At 45.7% G+C, this 20,370-nt stretch overlaps 1 protein-coding gene and 2 long non-coding RNA genes across 3 annotated transcripts; 1 reads left to right on the top strand and 2 right to left on the bottom strand.

The window, feature by feature from the left end:
• Positions 1–1,946: 1,946 nt before the first annotated feature.
• Positions 1,947–8,271, bottom strand: LOC113200208 (uncharacterized). The gene is made up of 4 exons (XR_003303010.1): positions 8,149–8,271; positions 5,659–5,694; positions 3,511–3,606; positions 1,947–2,334 (listed from the first exon to the last, which is right to left on the bottom strand). It is a non-coding gene; the product is annotated as an uncharacterized LOC113200208 (long non-coding RNA).
• Positions 8,272–8,918: 647 nt separating this feature from the next.
• On the bottom strand, positions 8,919–16,833 carry LOC144256907 (uncharacterized). Its single transcript, XR_013344312.1, has 3 exons — positions 14,622–16,833; positions 13,247–13,332; positions 8,919–9,072 (listed from the first exon to the last, which is right to left on the bottom strand). It is a non-coding gene; the product is annotated as an uncharacterized LOC144256907 (long non-coding RNA).
• Positions 16,834–16,902: 69 nt separating this feature from the next.
• Map10 (microtubule associated protein 10) lies at positions 16,903–20,032 on the top strand. The gene has a single exon (XM_026412258.2). It carries the CDS (start codon positions 16,955–16,957, stop codon positions 19,484–19,486), a length of 2,532 nt encoding a protein of 843 aa, XP_026268043.2. The 5' UTR covers positions 16,903–16,954; the 3' UTR covers positions 19,487–20,032.
• Positions 20,033–20,370: the final 338 nt, after the last annotated feature.

The raw sequence follows: 20,370 nt of genomic DNA, 5'->3' as shown, positions 1-20,370 counted from the left end.
CAAACAAAAAAACATGTTTAACCTGGTATGTTGCTGCACACCACTAATTCCAGTGACTCCAGAGGCTGAGGCAGAGGATTGCAAGTTCAAGACTAACCTCAGTAACTTAGTGAGTCCCTGTCTCAAAGTTAAGATAAAAAGGGCTGGGGATGTGTCTCCATAGTAGAGCACCCTAGTTTCAATTCCTGGTACCAAAAGAAAAGGAGAAGGAGGAGGAAGAGAGGAGGATGAGGAAGAGAGGAGGAGGAGAAGGAAGAGAGGAGGAGGAAGAGGAAAAAAGGAGGAGGAGGAGGAAGAGAGGAGGAGGAGAAGGAAGAGAGGAGGAGGAGGAGGAGGGAAAAAGGAGGAGGAGAAGGAAGAGAGGAGGAGGAGAGGAGGAGGAGGAGGAGAAAAGGAGGAGGAGGAACAGAGGAGGAGGAGAAGAGGAGGAGGAGGAGGAGAAGAAGAGGAGGAGAGGAAGAAGGAAAAGAAAGGCTCACATCTGAATTTCTTTACCAGTGCTTACCTCTCCTCTGATGTACTTTTAAGTAGCCCAGTAGTCCTCTGACCAACATTTTCCATGGACTGTCCAGTGCTGAGGGTGGTGCCAAGGTGCTCTACGGATCTCCCCTGGTGGTGAACACATTTTCCTGATTCAGGGGAAAAGAATAAAGGGGGATCTTGTACATAAGAGGCAGCCTGAGGGGACAGTCTAGATGCTGCTATGTCTCTTGGGCTCGTAGGTCGTAGGTGTTGGGAACCTCAGTGTCCCATATTGTACTTGGAAATAGCCCTGGCCTGGAGATTCTGAGACCTGTGTCCTAAGTCTTATTGGTATGTTTTCTTTTGCTTTTAAGCTCATGATCTATTACAAAAAGGGATTTTGTTCCATATACAGTTAAATAAGATCTTAAAAAATCCTATTTATAATGTTCAACCAACATTTTGAAGCAAAGAAAAATTTCTTAGTAGACTTCATTCTACTCCAATGTGTTTTTAGTGGAGAAAAATCATCTTCAGATTTAGGATTCCTGTTACCCAGACGTGCAAGGATTCACTGAACCTGATACCGCAGGAGTCATGGATTACAGGGCACTGTGCCCACCTGACACTGACCTCAGGCTTATTGCTTGATGAATGCAGTGAGAGCGATGTGTGTTGCTCCTGTAAACTCCAGGAAGTGCAGGGAGATGTGTCCAGAGGCCTTCCAATGGCCTCTGCCATGACTGGGGATAGGGGCATTGGGGCTTTGAGTGTCATGAGGACGTCTGACGAGAGGCCCTGCGCTCAGGCCCTGATTTCTCACTCTTCCTTGTTAGGCCAAAGATGTACATCTGGAGGGTCTGATGGGAAATTTAGTCTCCTAAAGCTTCTGCAGCCTTCCAGAAAGGCAGTTAACGGCTTGTTAGAAATGCTCATGTTGGAGGGGAGGGGGGATAGTAGACAATAGGACAGACAGCAGAATACATCAGACACTAGAAAGGCAATATGTCAATCAATGGAAGGGTAACTGATGTGATACAGCAATTTGTATACGGGGTAAAAGCGGGAGTTCATAATCCACTTGAATCAAACCGTGTAATATGATGTATTAAGAACTATGTAATGTTATGAACGACCAATAAAAAAAAAAAAAAAAAAGAAATGCTCATGCAGTTCCTTTGCTGTTGTCTGGCTTCTTTGTGCCATCCTTGAACAGCACAGTAAAAATCTGTACTGCCCCTTCTGAGAGCCAACTGCCAAATAAGTAAGAAGAAAACCTGAACTGAGCAACAACCATCAGGACCTGCTCTCATCAACGCTTTTTTAATTCAATTCCTGCAACTTCTATGTGTGATAAAGACTCCACATTGGTTATGTTTTGGGTTCTATTCATCTTTATTTAGATAGAAAAACCTGGGTGTAGACACAGGTAGATGGGTGACAGAGACTCCGAAACCACAGTCTTCTGTGAGGTACAGCAGGAAGGCACCCAGGGATCAGGCTGCACCTAGGCGCATCCCTGAGGGCTCCGGAGTCAACAGCAGCAGTGCAGGGTGAGTTTCCCAGGGCCAGGACAGTGATAAGAAGGTCACAGGATGAGGTCCTCATGTTTCTCCTGACTCCTCTCACAAGGCTGCTCACATGGGCTGGGCTAGAGCCAGAGGTCCCAGCTCCTCTTGCCCAGGCAAGCGCTTTGCCCCCAGTACCCATAAGTAGCAAGGGCACCAAGGAAGTACAAAGAAACATTCTGAAAGGTAGAAAATGATGTCATCAGCCATCCACAGTTGCTGGGCAGTGGTGTGGCCTATTGTCTGGCAGGAATCCACCAATTCACTGTCTAAGGGTGCACTGTGATTCAAAAGGGTGGAGAACCTGGAAGGACAAAGGAGGAGAACCATGGACCAGATAGACAGCAACTGGGGACACACATCTTATCTCAGGAAGAAGCAGTAGAGTGAAGGGAAAAGAGCTTATCAAATATTTGGGAAACAGAGGTAAAGAGGAGGTAGTGGCTTCCTGCTCATTGTCTAGACTGTCTTCCCAAGCCACACGATAAAGTTAGCCTACCCATGGGTGCTTTGGTGATCTCTTATAAAGAGATGTGACTACTGGATATGTACATAACTACTCAGTGTCTTTCTTAGTTTCAATCTTGGTCACATCATTCTACTTCTGATTCAAACAAATCTTATTAGAACAGACATGTCCAGTTAAAGTCATATTTCATTCTGACATGGGTCAGATCTGGTCTAAATAGAGGACAGTGAGTCAGATGAGGTTAGTGAGCTTGCCATGGGTGGAGATGTGTAATTAGGCAGGAGGTTTCCACTCCAACAGGGAGTTGGCATTTTCCATATTTCTCTTGATGATTTTGTGAGGTTAACATGAGCAATTGGAAGGGAAATTGGAATGAGTACACTGAGGGTTTGTTTATTATTTATGAGATGGAAATGAATCTCCTGTGTAGCCACACGTAAGCTCTTCCCATCCTCTGCAGACAAAATTCCTGTAACAGGTGCTTTACACATTCCCAAAGTACCTTAAACTTTGTGAAAGCCAAGTTTCCTCTCCAGGAGTATAAGGTATCCTCCTAACCCGAGACTTCCCCCCATCACAGTTGCATAGCTCTGCAAGGAACCTACAGGCCCCCAATGTGGGGAACAGCCTTGCAGGCTCTGTGGTGCTGGCCTGTGCTGCTGGACACTCAGTGGGAGGCTTTGCTCTGGGATGGCTTCTGCCTGGGCTCCCTGCCCCTTCCTGGTGCCAACGTGAGCTCTGTCTTATATGTGGATGTGCCCTGCAGGTGCAGACTCTCTTCTCCACCCTCACATCAACAGGAAGGGAAAGTCTGTTCATTTGTCCAGGCCGACTTCCAAGCCAATAGTCACCCTGTTATTGGAAACTATGAAGAGTGCCTCGTGGGGGTCATTGCAAGACTAAAATGAGAAAACACACACACAAGCTCTAGCCCAGCACATGAATGGAAGTTACTGTTACTCAAAAATTTGGCATGAATACATTTGTAGATAAACTTTTGTGCACACTTACGTTTTTGTTCAGATGTGTCTTGTCCATAGCCAAGTTGTGCCATTGGGGTAGGTTGCAGACAGGCCAGAGAAAATGCCCAGAGACAACATGGAAGACCTGTGATTTATTGAGGAAAGCTCACAAGAGATCAGTGACTGTTCAAGACTTCAACAGCAGCAGGTAGACCTCTGTTCCTCATAGTGCTCTGCCAATGGTGGCCAGCTGGAGGAGTGACCCATATCCTTCCACACCCATCCCTCTGACAGAGGGGTTTCACATGTCAGGTGCAGAAGCAGTGACATCAGAAGCTTGCTTAGGGTCTTGTCTGACCAACACCCCAGGGAGCAACTGTCCTGGTACAAGTGCAGGGAAGAGTTTTCTACATGCTGGTTCCCAGCATGCAGGGGGAGCCTTGTCCTTCAAGACAGCACATGTGGCCCTTCAGGCCCAGGCCACTCTAAGGTTGTTCCCTAGGTTTTGGGAACAGGAGCAGGTGTTTTTGCCCCCTTTGCTTTAGTGACAAAAAAACAAGATGAAATCTTAAGAGTTAAATAGTCTAATCAAAAATACATTCATAAAATTGCTGCTGGGGAATGTTAGCCATGCTGTGAAAACCCTTTTTCCTGGGACACAGGAGATAGCATTAGATCCTTTTCTTTATCAGTTTTGGATGGTTTAGACTTTATTTTAATTGGCTATTTATAGAGGAAATACGGCATCTCATTTTAACTTTTATTTCCTTAGCCATTAGTGAGATTGAAGTGGTTCATGTTGTATAAATGATGCTTCCCAATGCTTCTTTTGAACATTAGTTTTTCTTTTTGCCCATTTTCCTATTAGATGTGAGGGAATATTTTATAAAATTTTGAGAAATCTCTACATTGTCAATTCCTAGTACTTTATGGCTTCACCTAAAGTCTTGATTCCATCTGGAGTTTATTGGGTGTTCAGTGGAGTCAATTCTATTTTTTTCTGTGGAGTCTGCAGTGCAAGGGCCTGGCCCCTCAGGGAAAATAGCAGATGCATTAACTTGAGCTATCAGGGCTTTCAATTCAAGCTTTAAAGTTTTGCAAGCACAGGAAGTCATAGAATTAAATCAGGAACCAGAACTGATCAAATACACAAAAGAGTGAATATATTCCCTCAAGCCCAGACTTCACTGGAACCACAGGGTGATCATTGTTATCACCGGAAACTATATTTTCAATTATTTCAGCCTACAAAGGTCAGACTGAGGAAGGGAGTACAAGGTTCTAGGTCCTAAAGTGAGGAAATGCTTATTAAATAAACAATATTTCTTTTGCTCTTAATTTTGGTATTGGCTGTTTCATCTAAAAATTATTCAATTTCTAAGCTACAAAGTCATGAGCTAAATTAGACTGCACTAGGGGAAACTCAATTGGGGTGAACCACAAAGTGATTTCAGTTATGCAATACATTATAGACTTATGACCAGGGAACCCCAGGAAGTCAAAGAACTCTCCTGCTAATTGCAGAGGTAGAATATGTTTTATAAGTGAAATGTACCTAAATGTGCATTTGTGTTTATATATGTGCATGTATCATCAGGGACTTCAATGTGACACCTTCAATCTACCAAGGGAAAAACAGGGTCCAGGATTTTGGATTTCACAATCTTAATAAAATATATAAGTACATATGATTTTGAATCATAAACATGTCCTATTTATCAAGGTTTAATGGATTTTGCAGGTCACAGAACACTACATTTACTAAAATTTTAAAACAATTCAATAAAAATCAATATAACTAGAAATTTCTATCTCCCCTTCCTTACCCCAGTGGACTACCTCAAACACTTGCATACCCCCATTTTGAAGTGCCCAAACTAGACAGCTTGGCTAACAGGCCCATGGTGCATGAGGAGCATAGGACTAGAAGGTAGTTTTCTAACTCGGGGGGGATTCGATGTTCCCTCAGTGTCCTGCTCCCTCCAGGGTCCACTCAAGTTAGAGCTGGGCCAGTCAGCTGGGTTGATAGTTTCCACGCTTGTGAACTCTACACTTTGAAATACCTCACAACCACATACAATCAAACCTTAGATTTAAGGCTAACATTAAAGTCACATTTCTGCTAGCCCAGAATTCCCAAATTGGCATTAAGATTATATCTGAGGGCTGGGGTTGTGGCTCAGTGGTAGGAGCTTACCTCGCAGGTGTGAGGCACTGGGTTTGATTCTCAGCACTGCAAATAAATGAATAAAGGTATTGTGTCCATCTATAACAACAAAAAGATTATATCTATGGGAAAGGGCCAGACTATTAGTTTCCTGTGAATCTTGGGTAACCCTGGCTTAGACGTGTGTGGGTTCCTGTGTTATGCCAGATTCGTGGGACCCCAATAGACCTCCAGGAGCCGAATCCGATGCAATCACACAAGAGTCTTTATTGCAAGTTCGAGCCTGAACTCACAACCGTTCCCAATGCAGCGGTCCCAGGGAGTGAGTCCCGGTCCTTTGTTCAGTGAGATTTTATAGGTTTTGGGGGGATACTCTATGCATCACAGCATCACACAGCAAATCATTCCATACCGAGGGAAAATCAAACAAAAACTCTTAATATTGATTAGCACATTCACTGTCGGGAACAAGTTGGGTAGGGGTGACTGGTTAGTACAATAGGGGGATTCATTTGAACTGATTGGTTTAGGCCATGAGGAGTGTACATGCTAAACTACATGGTTTCCCAACATGTTATCAACCATCATAAACTACTGGGGTGGGTCATCTGGTATTCCAGGTATTTTTCCTGTCTCATACTGATTGGAGGTTGCTAGGGGGTTGATATGGGTCCTCATCTAGCCTGAGTCAGGGACACCTAGCATCGTAGACCTCTCTTGTTATTTACAGACAAACAACTCAGCAGGGTGGGTATGTGCTTAGGAGTGCTCTGTGGGTTTTTCTAAGGACAAGGCTTTGCTCTGAGGTAGAGGCTGGTTTCTCAAAAATGGAGTCACATTAGTTTCTCACCTGGAGAGTACCTCCCACCATAAGGCAGGGGCCCATCTATAAGAATCCTGAAATATAGCACAAAGATATGTGTTTAGGCAAATGACTTTGTCCTCTTGTTCTTGAAATGAGAGAGAGAAAAAGAGAGAGAGCCTAAATGCAAATCTCCTTATGCTTGCAAATAACTTTACAATCCAATAAACTGAATTTCTGAAAAATATTTAGCTTGATGTGACCAGAATTCTCTGTAAGTAAATGATCTAAACCTGGAGATTCTGTACTCTTAAAGGAGCTGAGACAAAGGGAGATGCCACAGGTCTAAGTTCATGAACACCACTGTCTAGCCCTTGGTGAACAGGATCTGGCTCCAAGCCAGCTGCATGGAGCTTGGTCTTGTGGCTTAAGCCTTTCTCACGCAGGAGGACTTGCACTTTGTGCCCTTGGTGTGTGCGTGTTGACGACCACACAGGTCCACCCACTGAGCTCTCCTCTGCAGTGTGCACATTCCGATCACCTTAAGGGGCATCTTAACCTCAAGTGCTGCTGTTTGGTCTCAGGGCGTGGCATACTTGGATCTAGACTGACATGGTGCTGCACATGGCTGCTCTAGGTAGTGTGGGCTGAACTAGTCAGGACTCTACGCCTGCCATATAGCCCAACCAACTAGCGGCCTTGCAGAGGTTCATGTCCTGCAAGTGTCTAATGCGGCCTACTGGGGAGAACCTTTGAAGGCCTCACCTTCCCAAACTCCAGTCACCCAACTGAGAAGATTGCCTTTGCCAGCAGCAGGGCTTTGGGTTGCACAGGGCATCCACCAGACACGGACTCCACCCCTTCCTTCACGTGTTTGCAGGGGCCACAAGTGGAAGAGAGTGGAAGCAGCTGCTAGAGAACATGCCTCTGGGAGCCTCGAGCCTAGCCGCCTGCCCACCTCGATCTGTAGCCCTCCCACACAGCACAGTTAGTTCCAGAGAGGCAGGAAGTCACGCCTAAGGCCGCTGGATGTGCAGATGTGGCTTTCCTCACTAGCTGAAACCAAGTGTGAATTTGTGGCTCTGTGACTTGAAAGTGCCAGAGAAGAGCCCGTGGAGACCCTCCTGGCGTTGTTTCATAGCTACACAGAAGCAACTTCATAAGTAAGAGCTTCTACTTTCAGTAGCCTCACTCGCCACGACACACAATGGGGGAGGCAATGTACTCACAGGGGGAAGGTTTGTCCTGGCTCACAGTGACAGGAGGGGCAGTCCATGACTGCTTGGCTAGTCCGGCTGTGCTGAGGCAGCATGTCATGGTGGGATGCACAGTGCAGCCACCCCTCTCACCCCAGGATGAGGAAGCAGAAGAGGAAGACAAAGAGGAGGGCCTGGGACCCCTTTATCCTCTTCACACCAGTGATCCAAAGACCATCCACTAGAGCCTACATCCTGAAGGTCCCACCACCTCCCCAACGCCAGGTCCAAGCTGCAGCACCTCAGAAGGGATGCCACTGGATCCAGCCAGGTCATATGCCACCTGCCTAGCTTGAGGGAATGGGTATTATGAAGGCCACACCTAGACTGGGTTAGGATGCCTTTACAGGATGGGGCCCTCGGTCTGGCTGCTCCTCATCCCCTAGGAGCTAGGGAAGGAGCAGGTCAGCAAGAGAAGAATCAACAGGCCTACAGGGGAAGGAGGAAGTGGAGCACACTCACCTGGGAAGAGATGCTCTCAGGCCAAGTGGCTTCCAGATGGCGTGGCAAGCAGAGCAGGATCAAAGCTTTGCAGTAGTGTGACCAGAGGAGGAAAGCCGACTCAGGGTCAGTGCGTCAGTGCTTCGCAGCAACGGCGCCAGCCCACACTGCCATGGTGATGCAGTTCCATCAGATGGTATCAGACACCATTGGAGATTAGGGCTATGTATTTGTTGTGTTGGCTCTTTTTTATTTAATTAATAAATATTTTAGTTTTTTTATTCTATACCAGGTTTTTGTTTTATATATTTTGCTAACATGGTAGCATTAAATTAACTAGCCCCCACTACACTTCTTTTATGAGGGATTCATACATCACTCAATTCTGAATTGCTAGCACGGATCTTTCATCTGAGATCCACTCTTTTCTTCTTCAGGAAACCACTAGAACTTTTTCCCTCTTGCTTCATGTGGTTTAGGGGTAGTTTCCAGACCAAGGCCTCCCAGAGTGGGTGTGGGTTCTTGGAAGGCCCGTGAGGATCCTGATTCCTCTCCTTAGTGAGCATGCCCACTGCAGGCAACAAGGACCAACTGACCCACTCTAGCCATGGGATATCTGTTGGCTCCAAGTGAAGGGTGGAGAATAAGGTGCAGCTCCTGGTTTAGGGTGCCACAACCCAAACACAGTGGTCAGTGTGTGGTCTAGTTACTAAAAACCAGAGAGGAGCACTTTGGCTGGATCTGCAGCTCAACCAATTACCTACCTGGATCTCAACTTTGTCTCCCTTTGCTTTGACTCCCTGATACTGACTGTGGTAGGTGGGGAGTGGGCCACCCAGGCCTTCATTCCACAAGGGTCTTGACTCCCCACTGCCAGCTTGCTTAGGATATGCCTCTCATCCAGCAGTCCTGAGGTCTGTGGCCTTTCTGAATGCCAACAGGAACCTGGGGTGGATAGATAAAAGCTAATATGCTCATTAGGCACCACAACTAAAGAGCTGCCCCCAGTAGCTCAGACAGAAGGTGCACAGACCGCCTTACCTGGCAATTTGGAAATTCTGCTAAATTGATTTTATGCAAGCACACACATTTAAAAACACAACAATAAACCTGTTTGTAATACTTCTGAATTTTAAAAACAGTAAGGCAATTTGTTGGGTGTTTACATCTTTTCCTTGCTCCTTCATTCACTGAATTAGCATTTGAAAGCACTCATTGAGTTGTGCCCTGTCCTCAAACTGGGCCTTTCCAACTGCAGCTGCATCAGTCACTGTCCTTTTCATCACCCCACTTTCTCAGACTGTGACTCTCTCCCAGCCTTCACACCATCTCTATGGAACAGGAGGATCTGAGTGTTGCTATGCCAGCTTTGGCTCCTGGACACCAGACCCCCAGGTCAGGACCGGCCCAAAGAGAACCTTCACCCTGGACTCCTAAGCCCCACTCTGCCACACAATTTCCTATCTTTGGGGAATTGTCTGTCCTTGGCTGCTATAATAAAATACTGACCTGCAATTTTACTTGGGGGAGGGGGGGGCGGGATCACTATAAGGAAATTAAAATACTATCTGTTTTGGCTCTCTGGTCATTCCAGACAGGAAACCTGTTGCTTTCACCTGAAGCTTCCTGCAAGAGGACAGACTCCGCCCTCTAAGGACTGTAATCTATAGCCCTTGGAAAATAACATTCCAGGGGAAGAGGTTGGGGGAAGCAGCAGACATTTGTGCAATTGTAATTCTTTTTTCCTAGAGTGTGGAAAAACTGGATGGAATTATATTTGGCTTTGTAAAAAGATCATGATCTTAGAAATATTGTTATTATGCTAGTACTCCCATGAAATTATGGAACCTGACCTCATTTCAACTAGAAAAATGCCAAACTAAATATACAACATTTGTTGCACAGATCAGAAATCCAGTTTCTGACTATCAGAAGATGGTGCAAAAGAACCAGGAACATAGAAAAACTACTCAGTTCTAAGTGGTGAAGTTCCTTGTGGGTGTCTGCAATTCTCTAGTTTTGCAAATAATGTTCACTTTTCATATTTAAATTTCCCAGAGTGGCTTTTCAGTATACTGAATACTTGTTTTTCTGCAAGTTCCAAAGAGTGCCAATTCAAATGATTTTTGCACTGACTGTCATTTAAATATGAAAACCCAATAGCACTGCTGTTTAGTGGGAAGTCTCTGGGATACTTGGGTCCCTGGATACATGGTAAATTTCTACAAAGTACTTAGGATTTCAGAGACACAGCCATGTAGAACAGACCTCACGTCACCACTCTTATTCAATCAAGCACCCGGAATTGTACTCATTAGTTGAATTAATAAAATTAAGAAAGATAAAAATTCGAAATGATCTCAACTCTTCCTGCTTAGTACAAATTCATTAAGTTAATGATTTGTAGGTAATGAGGTTTTAGAAGTCAATCAGATATCATCTGGAATCAAATATCATTACAAGTCTAAATTACAATTCAAAGATATAGCCCATGTTTTCATAAGGACACAAATGCTATTGGAAACAAAACATCCAAAAATAGGCCATCCAGTTTTCTTCAGGGAAAATTGGAAATCAAAAGAACAAAGCAAAAACATTCAGGAACAGTGTAATTTCAGAGTGAGGCTGGGGACATTTCTTCCAATGCTTCTAGTGAAAGACCCTAGCCCAGTTAGCCCAGTTACCTAAGGCCAAGATATGAAACCAAGATATCAGGCAGGCCATAAACAGGTTCAGGCACCAGGCATGCTTTCCGGACAACCGGTGGAAGAACAGAGCACCCGCATCCTGAGGCATGAATGAATAAACCGGAACAGATAAGCAGGAACAGAAAGAATAGAATGCAGACCTGTGGTTTTTGGAATGCAGACCTGTACCCCCTAGGTGGCCTATATGCTAGATTTAAACAAACCAATAAGAAACCTGTTGCTTCCCGCGCGCGCGAAACCTGTCCCAAACCCTATAAAAATCTCTGTATCCTCAAGCCCGGCGTGCCAGTTCACCAAAGCTCCGGCTGAGGTTCTGCTGGACACCCGCAGGCGCCTGTGTCCCAATAAACCACCTCGTGCTTTTGCAGCCAGTGTTTCGTGTGATTCTCCTTGGACAGGGAAACGGGGGTCTTTCTTTAACGGGGTTGTCTTTCACTAGAAAAAGAAATACTAGTTTCTCCTTGTGGAAGAAACATTTTAAAATATTTTATTAAAGTATATTTTAATTGCTATTTGAGAGGAATAATAGTCATTCACATAAACACCTCAAAATTAGTTATGAGTTAGCTAAAAAAATCTTAAGCAGTTGGTAGAACAAATAAGTTATGAAAGCAGTTAAAGAGATACAGAAAGAGCAGAGAGGCAAACCAGAGGCGCCCAGTGGGTGGGGACTCGTGCTCCTGTTGCAGGGTGAGTACCTCCTTAGGGCCCCCTGTCCAGGCACAGTCACAGTGAGGTTTATGCTTCTCTTGTGAATTTGGGGTGCAGTCCATGGCCTGAAAGCTCCACGTCACCATCTGCTATCCTTGTCTGCTGCACCCTTCTGCAGTCACCATGGGTTTCCCCACACCCTCTCTATCCTTGTCATTTCCTGGCATTTTGATAGGAACCCTTCTAATGGGTGGGAGGTGGGATGGTGTCCCTTCTTGGGGGTCCTGGGAAGAGAGTCCAGCACGTCTGTGTGTGTTGGTTCTCTGTTTATGGCTAGCAGCACTGCCCCAGGATGCCAGGTTATGCAAATGGGGGGCAGAGCAAAAGACATTTCATTGAGCCAGGAACTGAAGGAGTGAATGTGGAGTATATTTTTAGCTGGGCTGGATCACAGCTCCCTTCAGAGGCTGAAGCTACTGAGAATAATCATTTAAAAGAAGCAAAGCTTTCAAACTCCTGGTGTCCTGAACAGTCTCAGCTGGGGCTGCATCAGGGGTCCTTGCCTCTTGTGGGCACTGAACAGTCTTCAGAGAACATTCTCATCCAGTACCAACACAAAGAGGAAGCCCACAGGGAAGTCCTACATGTTATAAATTGGCACAGGGAGAAGAATGCTTAATCCTGTGAACTTTAATCTCACCACCTAGGCCTCAAGTTCAGTCCACCATAACTGTGAAATGCAAGGCCAACTGAGCGCAGTAGGGCTTCTTTGAGAAGGCCCACATGCTCTAGGAGGTTCTCCTGGGTTCGAAGCACAATTCCATATAAAGAACACGGAAAACTGACAGGCACCATGGTTTTCTTTCAAGTTTTAGCTCAGGATATTTTCCAACCTTTGTGCTTTATACAAGCAAGTTTTATAAGAGGTTCTATTCTTCATTTATTAGTTTGTTAAATACAAATACCATATATAGAAACAAGGCACTGTGTTAATTGCTCTAGACATGCAAGAATAAATTAACACTATCAAGGAACTTAGAACTAAAGGCAATAAGTCATGTGCAAGAGTAACACAAGACAGAAAAACCATCTGTAAAGGAGATTAAGTACAATGGGAAAAGAAAAATCCCTACCAGGAAAGAACTTCAAAAAGGACACAGCATTTGAGTCAGAACTTAAATAGAGGAGGTCTGAGTTCTGTGGACAAGCAGAGGGAAGGCAAGCTGGGAGGAGGGATGTCAACCATAAGAGCAGCACCAGCAGGGAACCTCGGCATGTGAACAGGGAACAGCATGAGGGAGAAATGAAGGGGGGCGGGGAGTGGATGGGATCTGGTCTCAAGGTTTCCTGATTGCTGGGGAGGAATGTATTTCATGCTATTGTTACTTTTAAATGTAAGTTGTGGTCATCACCCTAAAATAGTTGGTGGAGAGTTTGGGAAATAAATCAAAAGGCAATATGGGCATGTAAAAGCAGAAGGGGAGGGAGTTTCAACCTGCTGTTAAAACGTGTGTGGAACCACCTCTCTTCCTCTAGAGCCTGGCACTGAGAAATGAGGCAAGGGCAGAAGGAATTCCAGTTATGCTTGGCCTTTAGGTCTATAAATAGGTCTATAAATGCTATTTATAGATGGCCTACTTACAGATACCCTTTATTGTAAATGGCTACCTGGGACAGCTATCACAACTGGATTCTGGGTAGCCCAGATCTCCCAGCTCCAGCAGGGAAAAGGCATTTCCCCTGGCAACCTTATTACACACCACACTCAGCTGCTCAGTGATACAGCCCTGATATAGTCCCTCAGTCAACATGCTGTGCGTTCCGTCTTTCATGGCTGATCTAACACCTGTGAAAGGAAAGGCAATAACATTTTATGAAAAGATTCAGACACATACACACAGGTACAGAAAAGAATACCACAAGTCCCCATCTGCCCTCACAGAGATCCAGGAATTATCAAGCCCTGGCCATGTCTGCCCTCCCTGTGTTTTCTCTTCTCTCCCAAGACATTGTAAAACCAGCTCCAGGCCTGGCCCTTTCCTTCCTCCTACCTCAGTTTGCATCTCCTAGGTGCAAGCATGTTTTCTTAAATAACCTTCAGGACACTGGCACACTTAACCTTTAACAACACTTTCATTTCATCTATTACCAATCTAGTCAAATTGTCCCACTGTCTCAAGCAGGTCCTTTTGTTTATGTGGCTTGTTAAGAGCCGGAAGAGGGTACACACATCACATTTGGGATTAAGTCTTATTAAAGCTACATTTGGAGCAGCCCTCTTTGCGTCCTCTTTGCCACGCCCTTTACTTGCTGTTTAAGCAGGGTTACTCTTATTACAGAAGTCCTGTGTTGGCCTCTTTGATTCTTTATTATTTGTTCCTTTGTCCACAAAACACATTTTTGAATCAGATATTGTCAGTTCCTTATAGTGTTAACACTTTCTATGACTATGAGCAAGCAAGACAAAGGATGGATGGTCACCTAGTGGGATAGACACAACCTGTGTTTTTAAGACACAAAGAACTGAATTCTATTGCACCGTTAGCATTTATTTGCCATGTAAATTTGTACATATTATTTAGCCTCTTCCTTCCTCCTACCTCAGTTTGCATCTCCTAGATGCAAGCATGTTTTCTTAAATAACTTTCAGGACACTGGCATACTTAACTTTTAACAACACTGTTGTTGGTTTCGTTAGCTTCAAATTGGTTTCCTTAGCTTCATTATGATTACACCAGAGACCTCATGGGGTGCCATGAAGAGTACATGAAGAGAACATGTAAAGAACCTAATTTGGTGGCAAGTACTTAAAACAGAACTGCAAAACTGGCAGTTGTTTAGAGTGGACTCCAAACCCCAGCCTGTGGTCTGACTCTCCTGAAGATCCAATCTGCTTGATAAACTTATCACATTTTTGGTTTATTTCCCATGTTTCAAAAGATAGATATCTTGCTAATTATGAAAAAAAATCAAAACAGTTGTCTCTTTGGGGGATAGATAATATGAATAGTAATTTAAAATAAATCCAACTTATACCTAATTCCATTAAGAGGAGGAACTAGTTATTATTAGTCTGCACAATCTAGTCAGAATACCAACCAGTATTTATTTCCCCCGGAAGAGAAGATTTCTTACTTGAATGGTATCTTTCAGCCTCCCCATAACTTAAGGAAGGAGGTACCTCCTCCAAGGCACCCACGGCTGGTCTCCCCTGCAGCAGAAAAAGGCTAAGGCAGCTAGCTTGGCAGGCAAGCTCAGACCCTTGAGGGCCACTTCTGGTAAACCTTCTCCCAGGGGCTTTCTGCAACCTTTGGAGTCCTTGGTGGCAGGTTGTTACTTATGCTGGTCCACTGGCATCTTTCCGTGTGGGGCATGTTGACAGTGGTGCTTTGTAGCTAATAACCACTTCATTTCTTCCACTTCACCCTGAAGGTGTGAAAGGAGCTGTTAATTACATAAATGTATAAATCCTTCTGATATTTGTTGGCATGATTGCAATACCATTCTGTTTGCTAGAGTTGTCAAATAGTAAGTTAGTCATTGACAATGCATCAGGAAGTAGTGTGGTCATGCTCAAACTACAGAACAGGGCTCCCTTGGTAAGAGTGACCTTAGATGGAGTAAACAGACATTTCTGGAAGAGGGTCCAACAATCTGCACTTTCAGCATACCCATTACAGGTTGTGAATCTATGAGATCAGCTGGAAGGTCACCCCTGGAGTCATTGAACTTGTGCTGGGGTTACAGTTATGAACAGTATCTAAGCTGGTATTTTAACCCACCATCTGCACTTCTTGCCAAGGACAGCCTTTGCTCTCACAACCACGCGTCTCATTGGGCTTATCAATGAACCCATGCTCACCAACCCCTTAAGATGCTACATGATTTCACTTTCCCCTTCCTTTCTGGCAGGCTGATTTATCAGAATGGAGTTGAAGACATTCTTTCCCTCCAGTCAGTAGTGGAGTCTTGTGTCTACTCTTCGCCCCCATCCTGTCTTCTTGCCCACTCTGTAGCCTTTCCTTGACCTTCTTTAGGAATGAATTTCTAATATAAATTTCTAGCAGGTTCAAAATAAAATTGAAACTGTACTGCTGAGCCCGGGGTTCTGTTGCAGAATTCAACAGCTATTTCTTACCTATATTGAAAATAGCAATGATTCTGGTTCTAACTCTGCCAGAGTTATGGGACATTAAAGTAGTTTAATGACAGCATATGGGAAAACTATTACTTCCTCTTTGCCATAAACTGAAAAACAGGAAGAAGAGACTGGAAATGAAAAAGATCCCTGTTCAAACACCAGATATGTTAACTGAGGATACAGTTTCCTCATCTTTACCAACAACAGAATATAAGGTCTCATAGAATATATGGTTCTAGTTTTCACGGTGTCTAAGGTGTGTGAGGGTCCAATGCAGACAGGAAAGAAAGGGCTATTTGCTTGGATTCCAGAAGCCTCTAATCTAGTCTTCAGCAGGGGCTGTCTTTCTGTGTAGGCTTTTATCTGAGGTCCTGAATGATAACCATAGGTGTCTGCTGCTCCTCACTGAAATCTTCACTCCAGGAATATTACGGCTTGGAAACTTGAAGTGCAGGCCCCTGGGAATCCATGGAGAAGGACTAGCAGAGCTGCTACAGGAGCCCCAACCTCCTCCATCTGTCTCTCCGGAATTCATGGAGCGGGGGTTCCCAGCCTGTCACAAAGCCAGCACCTACCAGGGGTTTTAAACTGTGGTGAGGGCTTTGAGTTGGCTGTTTCAGGTTCTGGTTTTAAATTTGCAGACTGTTTTCATTTTTGAATTCCCTCTTGGAGTTGTCGCATCCTTCTACGTGGGGATGGAAGCACCAGTGTCAGTAGAACAGCCTCCCCACGAGGCTGCCCTGGGCACTCCTGCAGGCTGAACTCCCCGCCCCACGCCCACCGCAGGGGCGCGTTGCCACCGGGCCAGATGACCAGGCCAGGCCCGGTTCATGATGGACAGGGACTGTATTCGCCATGGACTGAATACTTCATAAACTGCGGTCCCGGGTGACTTCCTTACTAGGCTGAAGTCCCGGCTAGGGGCTGCAGTGCTCTCGAACAGGGAGTCACTCCCCCAGGTGGCTGCGCTACCCGTCCTCGGCCTCGGGCAGGCGGGCGTCCCGCCTCCACCGCGGTCGGCCCCACAGCGCCGGTCTCCGCCTCTGGAGATGCGGGTCACACCTCGGCAGGCCGGACTCCGGCGTTCCACGGCCTCGGGGTTGCAGCTGCAGGGTGCGGGCTGCGCGGGACGGGCGCCGGCTCACCCTGGCGTCCGGCCCGACCCATCGTTTCAGGGGACCTGACGAGATAAGCCGGCCCCGACCTCCTGGCGGGCGGCCCGGTCTCGCGAGACTTCCTGCCGGCCTTCCCGCCTGGCTTCCCGCTTCTCGCGAGAGCGCGCGCCCGCGGCTTCCGGCGGGGGGTGGTGGCACAGCGGGCAACGGCGATGGCGGCCGAGCGGCTTTTCTCGCTGGAGCTGCTGGTGGACTGGGTGCGCCTGGAGGCCGCGCCACCGCCCGATCCCGCCGTGGCCTTCCGCCTGCTGGACTTCCCGCCGCTGCTGGTGCGCGCACCCACCACGCCTGCTCCGGCACCCGGCGGCGCGCTGGGCTTCGGGCGCGGCAAGGCCTGCGTGTTCCGCCTGCGCCCCGCCGCCCTGCGCCGCCCGCGGCTGCGCGCCGCGCTGCTGCAGCTGCCCGCCGCTCCCGACCCGCCCGCGCCACGGATGCTGGGCGCCTGCGACGTCCCGCTGCCCGCCGCCCGCGGGCCCGGCAGCCGCGGCACGTTTGCCCTGCTGGACCCGGAAGGCGAGCGCGTCGGGGACCTGGCGCTCTTCTGCCGCCTGACGGAGCTAGGCGGCTGCGCTCGGGACCCCACCCCGGCCCCCGGACCTCAGAATCCCGCCCCTGCCGACCTGGACCCCGACCTCGGCGCCCCGGACCCCGGACCGCAGGATCCCGCCCCCCAGGACCCCCACCTCGGCGCCCCGGACCCAGACCCCCAGGATCTCGCCGACCTGGACCCAGAACTGGGCGCCCCGGACCCCGCGGCCCGCCCATCCCGCACGGGCTCCGTGGAGATGGGTAGGCCTGGCCCTGTGGAGGCTTCAGGCAGCAGTGCCAGCGCCTCCAGCGAGGAAGACGCTGAGCTGGACCTGGAAACCAACACCTTTTGCCCTCCTCCTCTGTATTACACTCACTTGACCCAGGAAAGGGCAGTTCCTGCAGGCGTCAAAATCACCATTGAGCCCCAAAGGGACGTACCCGAGGAGCTAGGTGATGCCTTGCCGGAAAAAGTACTTGTAAACCCTCCAACACATCTGAGTCCTCCTGAAGGTACAGATTCTGCAACACAGGAGACTCTTCCCGTGCTTTTGAGTCCACCAGGGAGTCAGGATGTGGGAGCAATTAATCAAACTACATGTCACCCTCAAACTGAACAAAATACAATTAATACAATAAGGCAGCTTCCTCTGCTAAATGCTTTGTTAATTGAGTTGTCCTTGTTATACAACCAACCCGTGGCAAGCCCAACTCATGTACATCCCCACTTAGCCTGGTTGTATAGAACCGAGGATAAGAAGGTACCAGAATCTTGCACCAAATCCACATGTCAGTCTGAATATAAGAAGGATAAGCTTTCAGTGGGGAGCCACGAAAAGTCAGCAAGCCTTCAGTGTAAAAAGAACCAAGTTGAAAACCTTAAGAAAGGTAAATATTTTGAGAAAAATGGCAACCATCAAAAAAGAGTTACAAGGGGGAAGCTACTTTATGGCTTAACAAATACACTCAGACTGCGTTTAAAGCAAACAAATCCTGACATGTTGGTAATACATGAAAAAAGAGAAGAGTATAGAAAAATGCAAGCACAAATGTTGGGTACAAGTACAAAATTCAGAATTCCATCCTCTAAAGTTAAAGTATTAAGCTTTGCAGAACAAAATCAGAAGCCACATCAGCTACCTAGAGACAAGAATTTAGATTCAGATGCATCTTCTGAAAATAGTGATACCTCAAGGCAAATTAGTGAAGTCTTTGATGAAACCAGCACAACTAAAGAAACTAAACTAAAATGTGCAACTGGAAAAAAGACAGTTGATTGTGGGGAAAACAGAACCAGCACATTGGGAAGAATCTCGAGTCCTGCAGATTTTATTATTCCAGAAAGATTGACTCATACAAGTATTTTGGGAGGAAAACTGGAAACCAGAGTACAAAGTCCATGTGTTTTCCAACAACATGCTATGGCTGGCAGAATTGTAGATAAAGAAATAGAAAATTGGCAGGTCAGAAACACAGATAATAACATTCCTGCTGAAATGAGTGAAAATAGTTCCCATGAAAGCATCTCAGAGCTGAAGTATTCAGATGACTTCACCAGCCCTTGCTATTCAGAAGACTTCTATAGCACTGAGGAGACCAGCAGGAGCTTGCAGAGTCATGCTAATAGTCCACGGGCAGAAATTTCACCTAGGAGGAAGTCTATTGGACCAAGACCACCCCTAGGGAAAAGTAGCAGTGAGAAGAGTTCTATTCCTAGCCCACCTTTTTCAGCTGGATCACCAATACTCTCACAAAAAAGATGTCATCTTTCAAAGACTCGGGATGAAAGTGTGGAAAAAGCATCTAGTAACTCCACCAGTAATTTATCTTCATCCCACTGGACTAAGGAAAAAGAAAGCCAGATAGACCAAAACAGTAGGCATAACACTAAGGATAAAAAAAGATGTCAAGACTTCTCTATGAAACTTAAAGCAGAAACTGATTGCAAATGGTCAGAAAAAAGCCAGTCACCACGGACATCTCAAGTGAGTTCTTACCTGCCCTCTAATTTGTCAGAACTAGAACTCAATGTTCTGGATGGCAGTACTTCAGATCATTTTGAAGATGATGATGACATTGGTTCACTAAGAATTTCAAAGCAATATAAAGATATCTGTGAGTTAGTAATAAACAAACTTCCAGGATATACGGTGTAAAAATGTGCTTTAAAAAATTTTTTTATGTGTATTGTTAAAAATTTTAATACCTTCACATTATTTTAGTGCATAAATTATGTGAATATTTCTTTTTAAGAAAAGTAAATGTCATTCCTTTGATGCTTAACTAATATTTACCTTAATCTGATAATATTGATCATGAGATCACCTCATAACTTAGGTAAGATTTCTTTATAAGTTATTTAAAAATAAGAGTATATCTTTCTAAACTTTTGAAGTATCCTAAAATATGGAACATTCAAAGCTGACTTCATTGAAAAAAAAAGTTAGTTAATAAGAATAGCTGCAGATTTTTATGGGAATAAGTTATTTAACAAACAAGATATGATTCCTGCTCTTGCAGGAGTTTATAGCACATGTACATATATTTGTGTGTGGGTGTGCTTGCATATACAGTGTTCTATACCTTTGTTTACCCACAATCTGTGTGACTACTTGATTAATGTTTGTCTTCCACTAGGCTAAAGTGCTCTGATGAGAAGGACCCTGTCTGTTTTTAGCACCCAGCACAGTCCCTGGCATGTAATTGGGATGCAATAAAAACATTTGTAAAACAAAATAAATGATTGCCTGGCATGTAAAATATCTAATGCGAGGTTAGCCTTAAATAGTAATAACAAGCAGAAACCCTGAAAAGACACTTGTGAAACCCTTTTCAAGACATGTTTGACTAATATTTTTGTTTTGCTGCATGTAAACAGCCTTCAGATGTTCTCTGAAGCATCTGGAGAGGGGAGTTAAAAAAAAAGAAAAAGTGTCTTCCTGTGTGGTTTCTTGAATAGGAGTTCAGTTTATTGCTTGTCACTTCAGGTTCAGTGATTATTTTTAATGTGTGAAAGCTTGTTTTCAAGTCTAGTGATAAT

Source organism: Urocitellus parryii, chromosome 9, assembly GCF_045843805.1.
Source record: "Urocitellus parryii isolate mUroPar1 chromosome 9, mUroPar1.hap1, whole genome shotgun sequence".
NCBI classification, from domain to species: Eukaryota; Metazoa; Chordata; class Mammalia; order Rodentia; family Sciuridae; genus Urocitellus; species Urocitellus parryii.
This window is presented reverse-complemented; position numbering and strand designations above follow the sequence as displayed.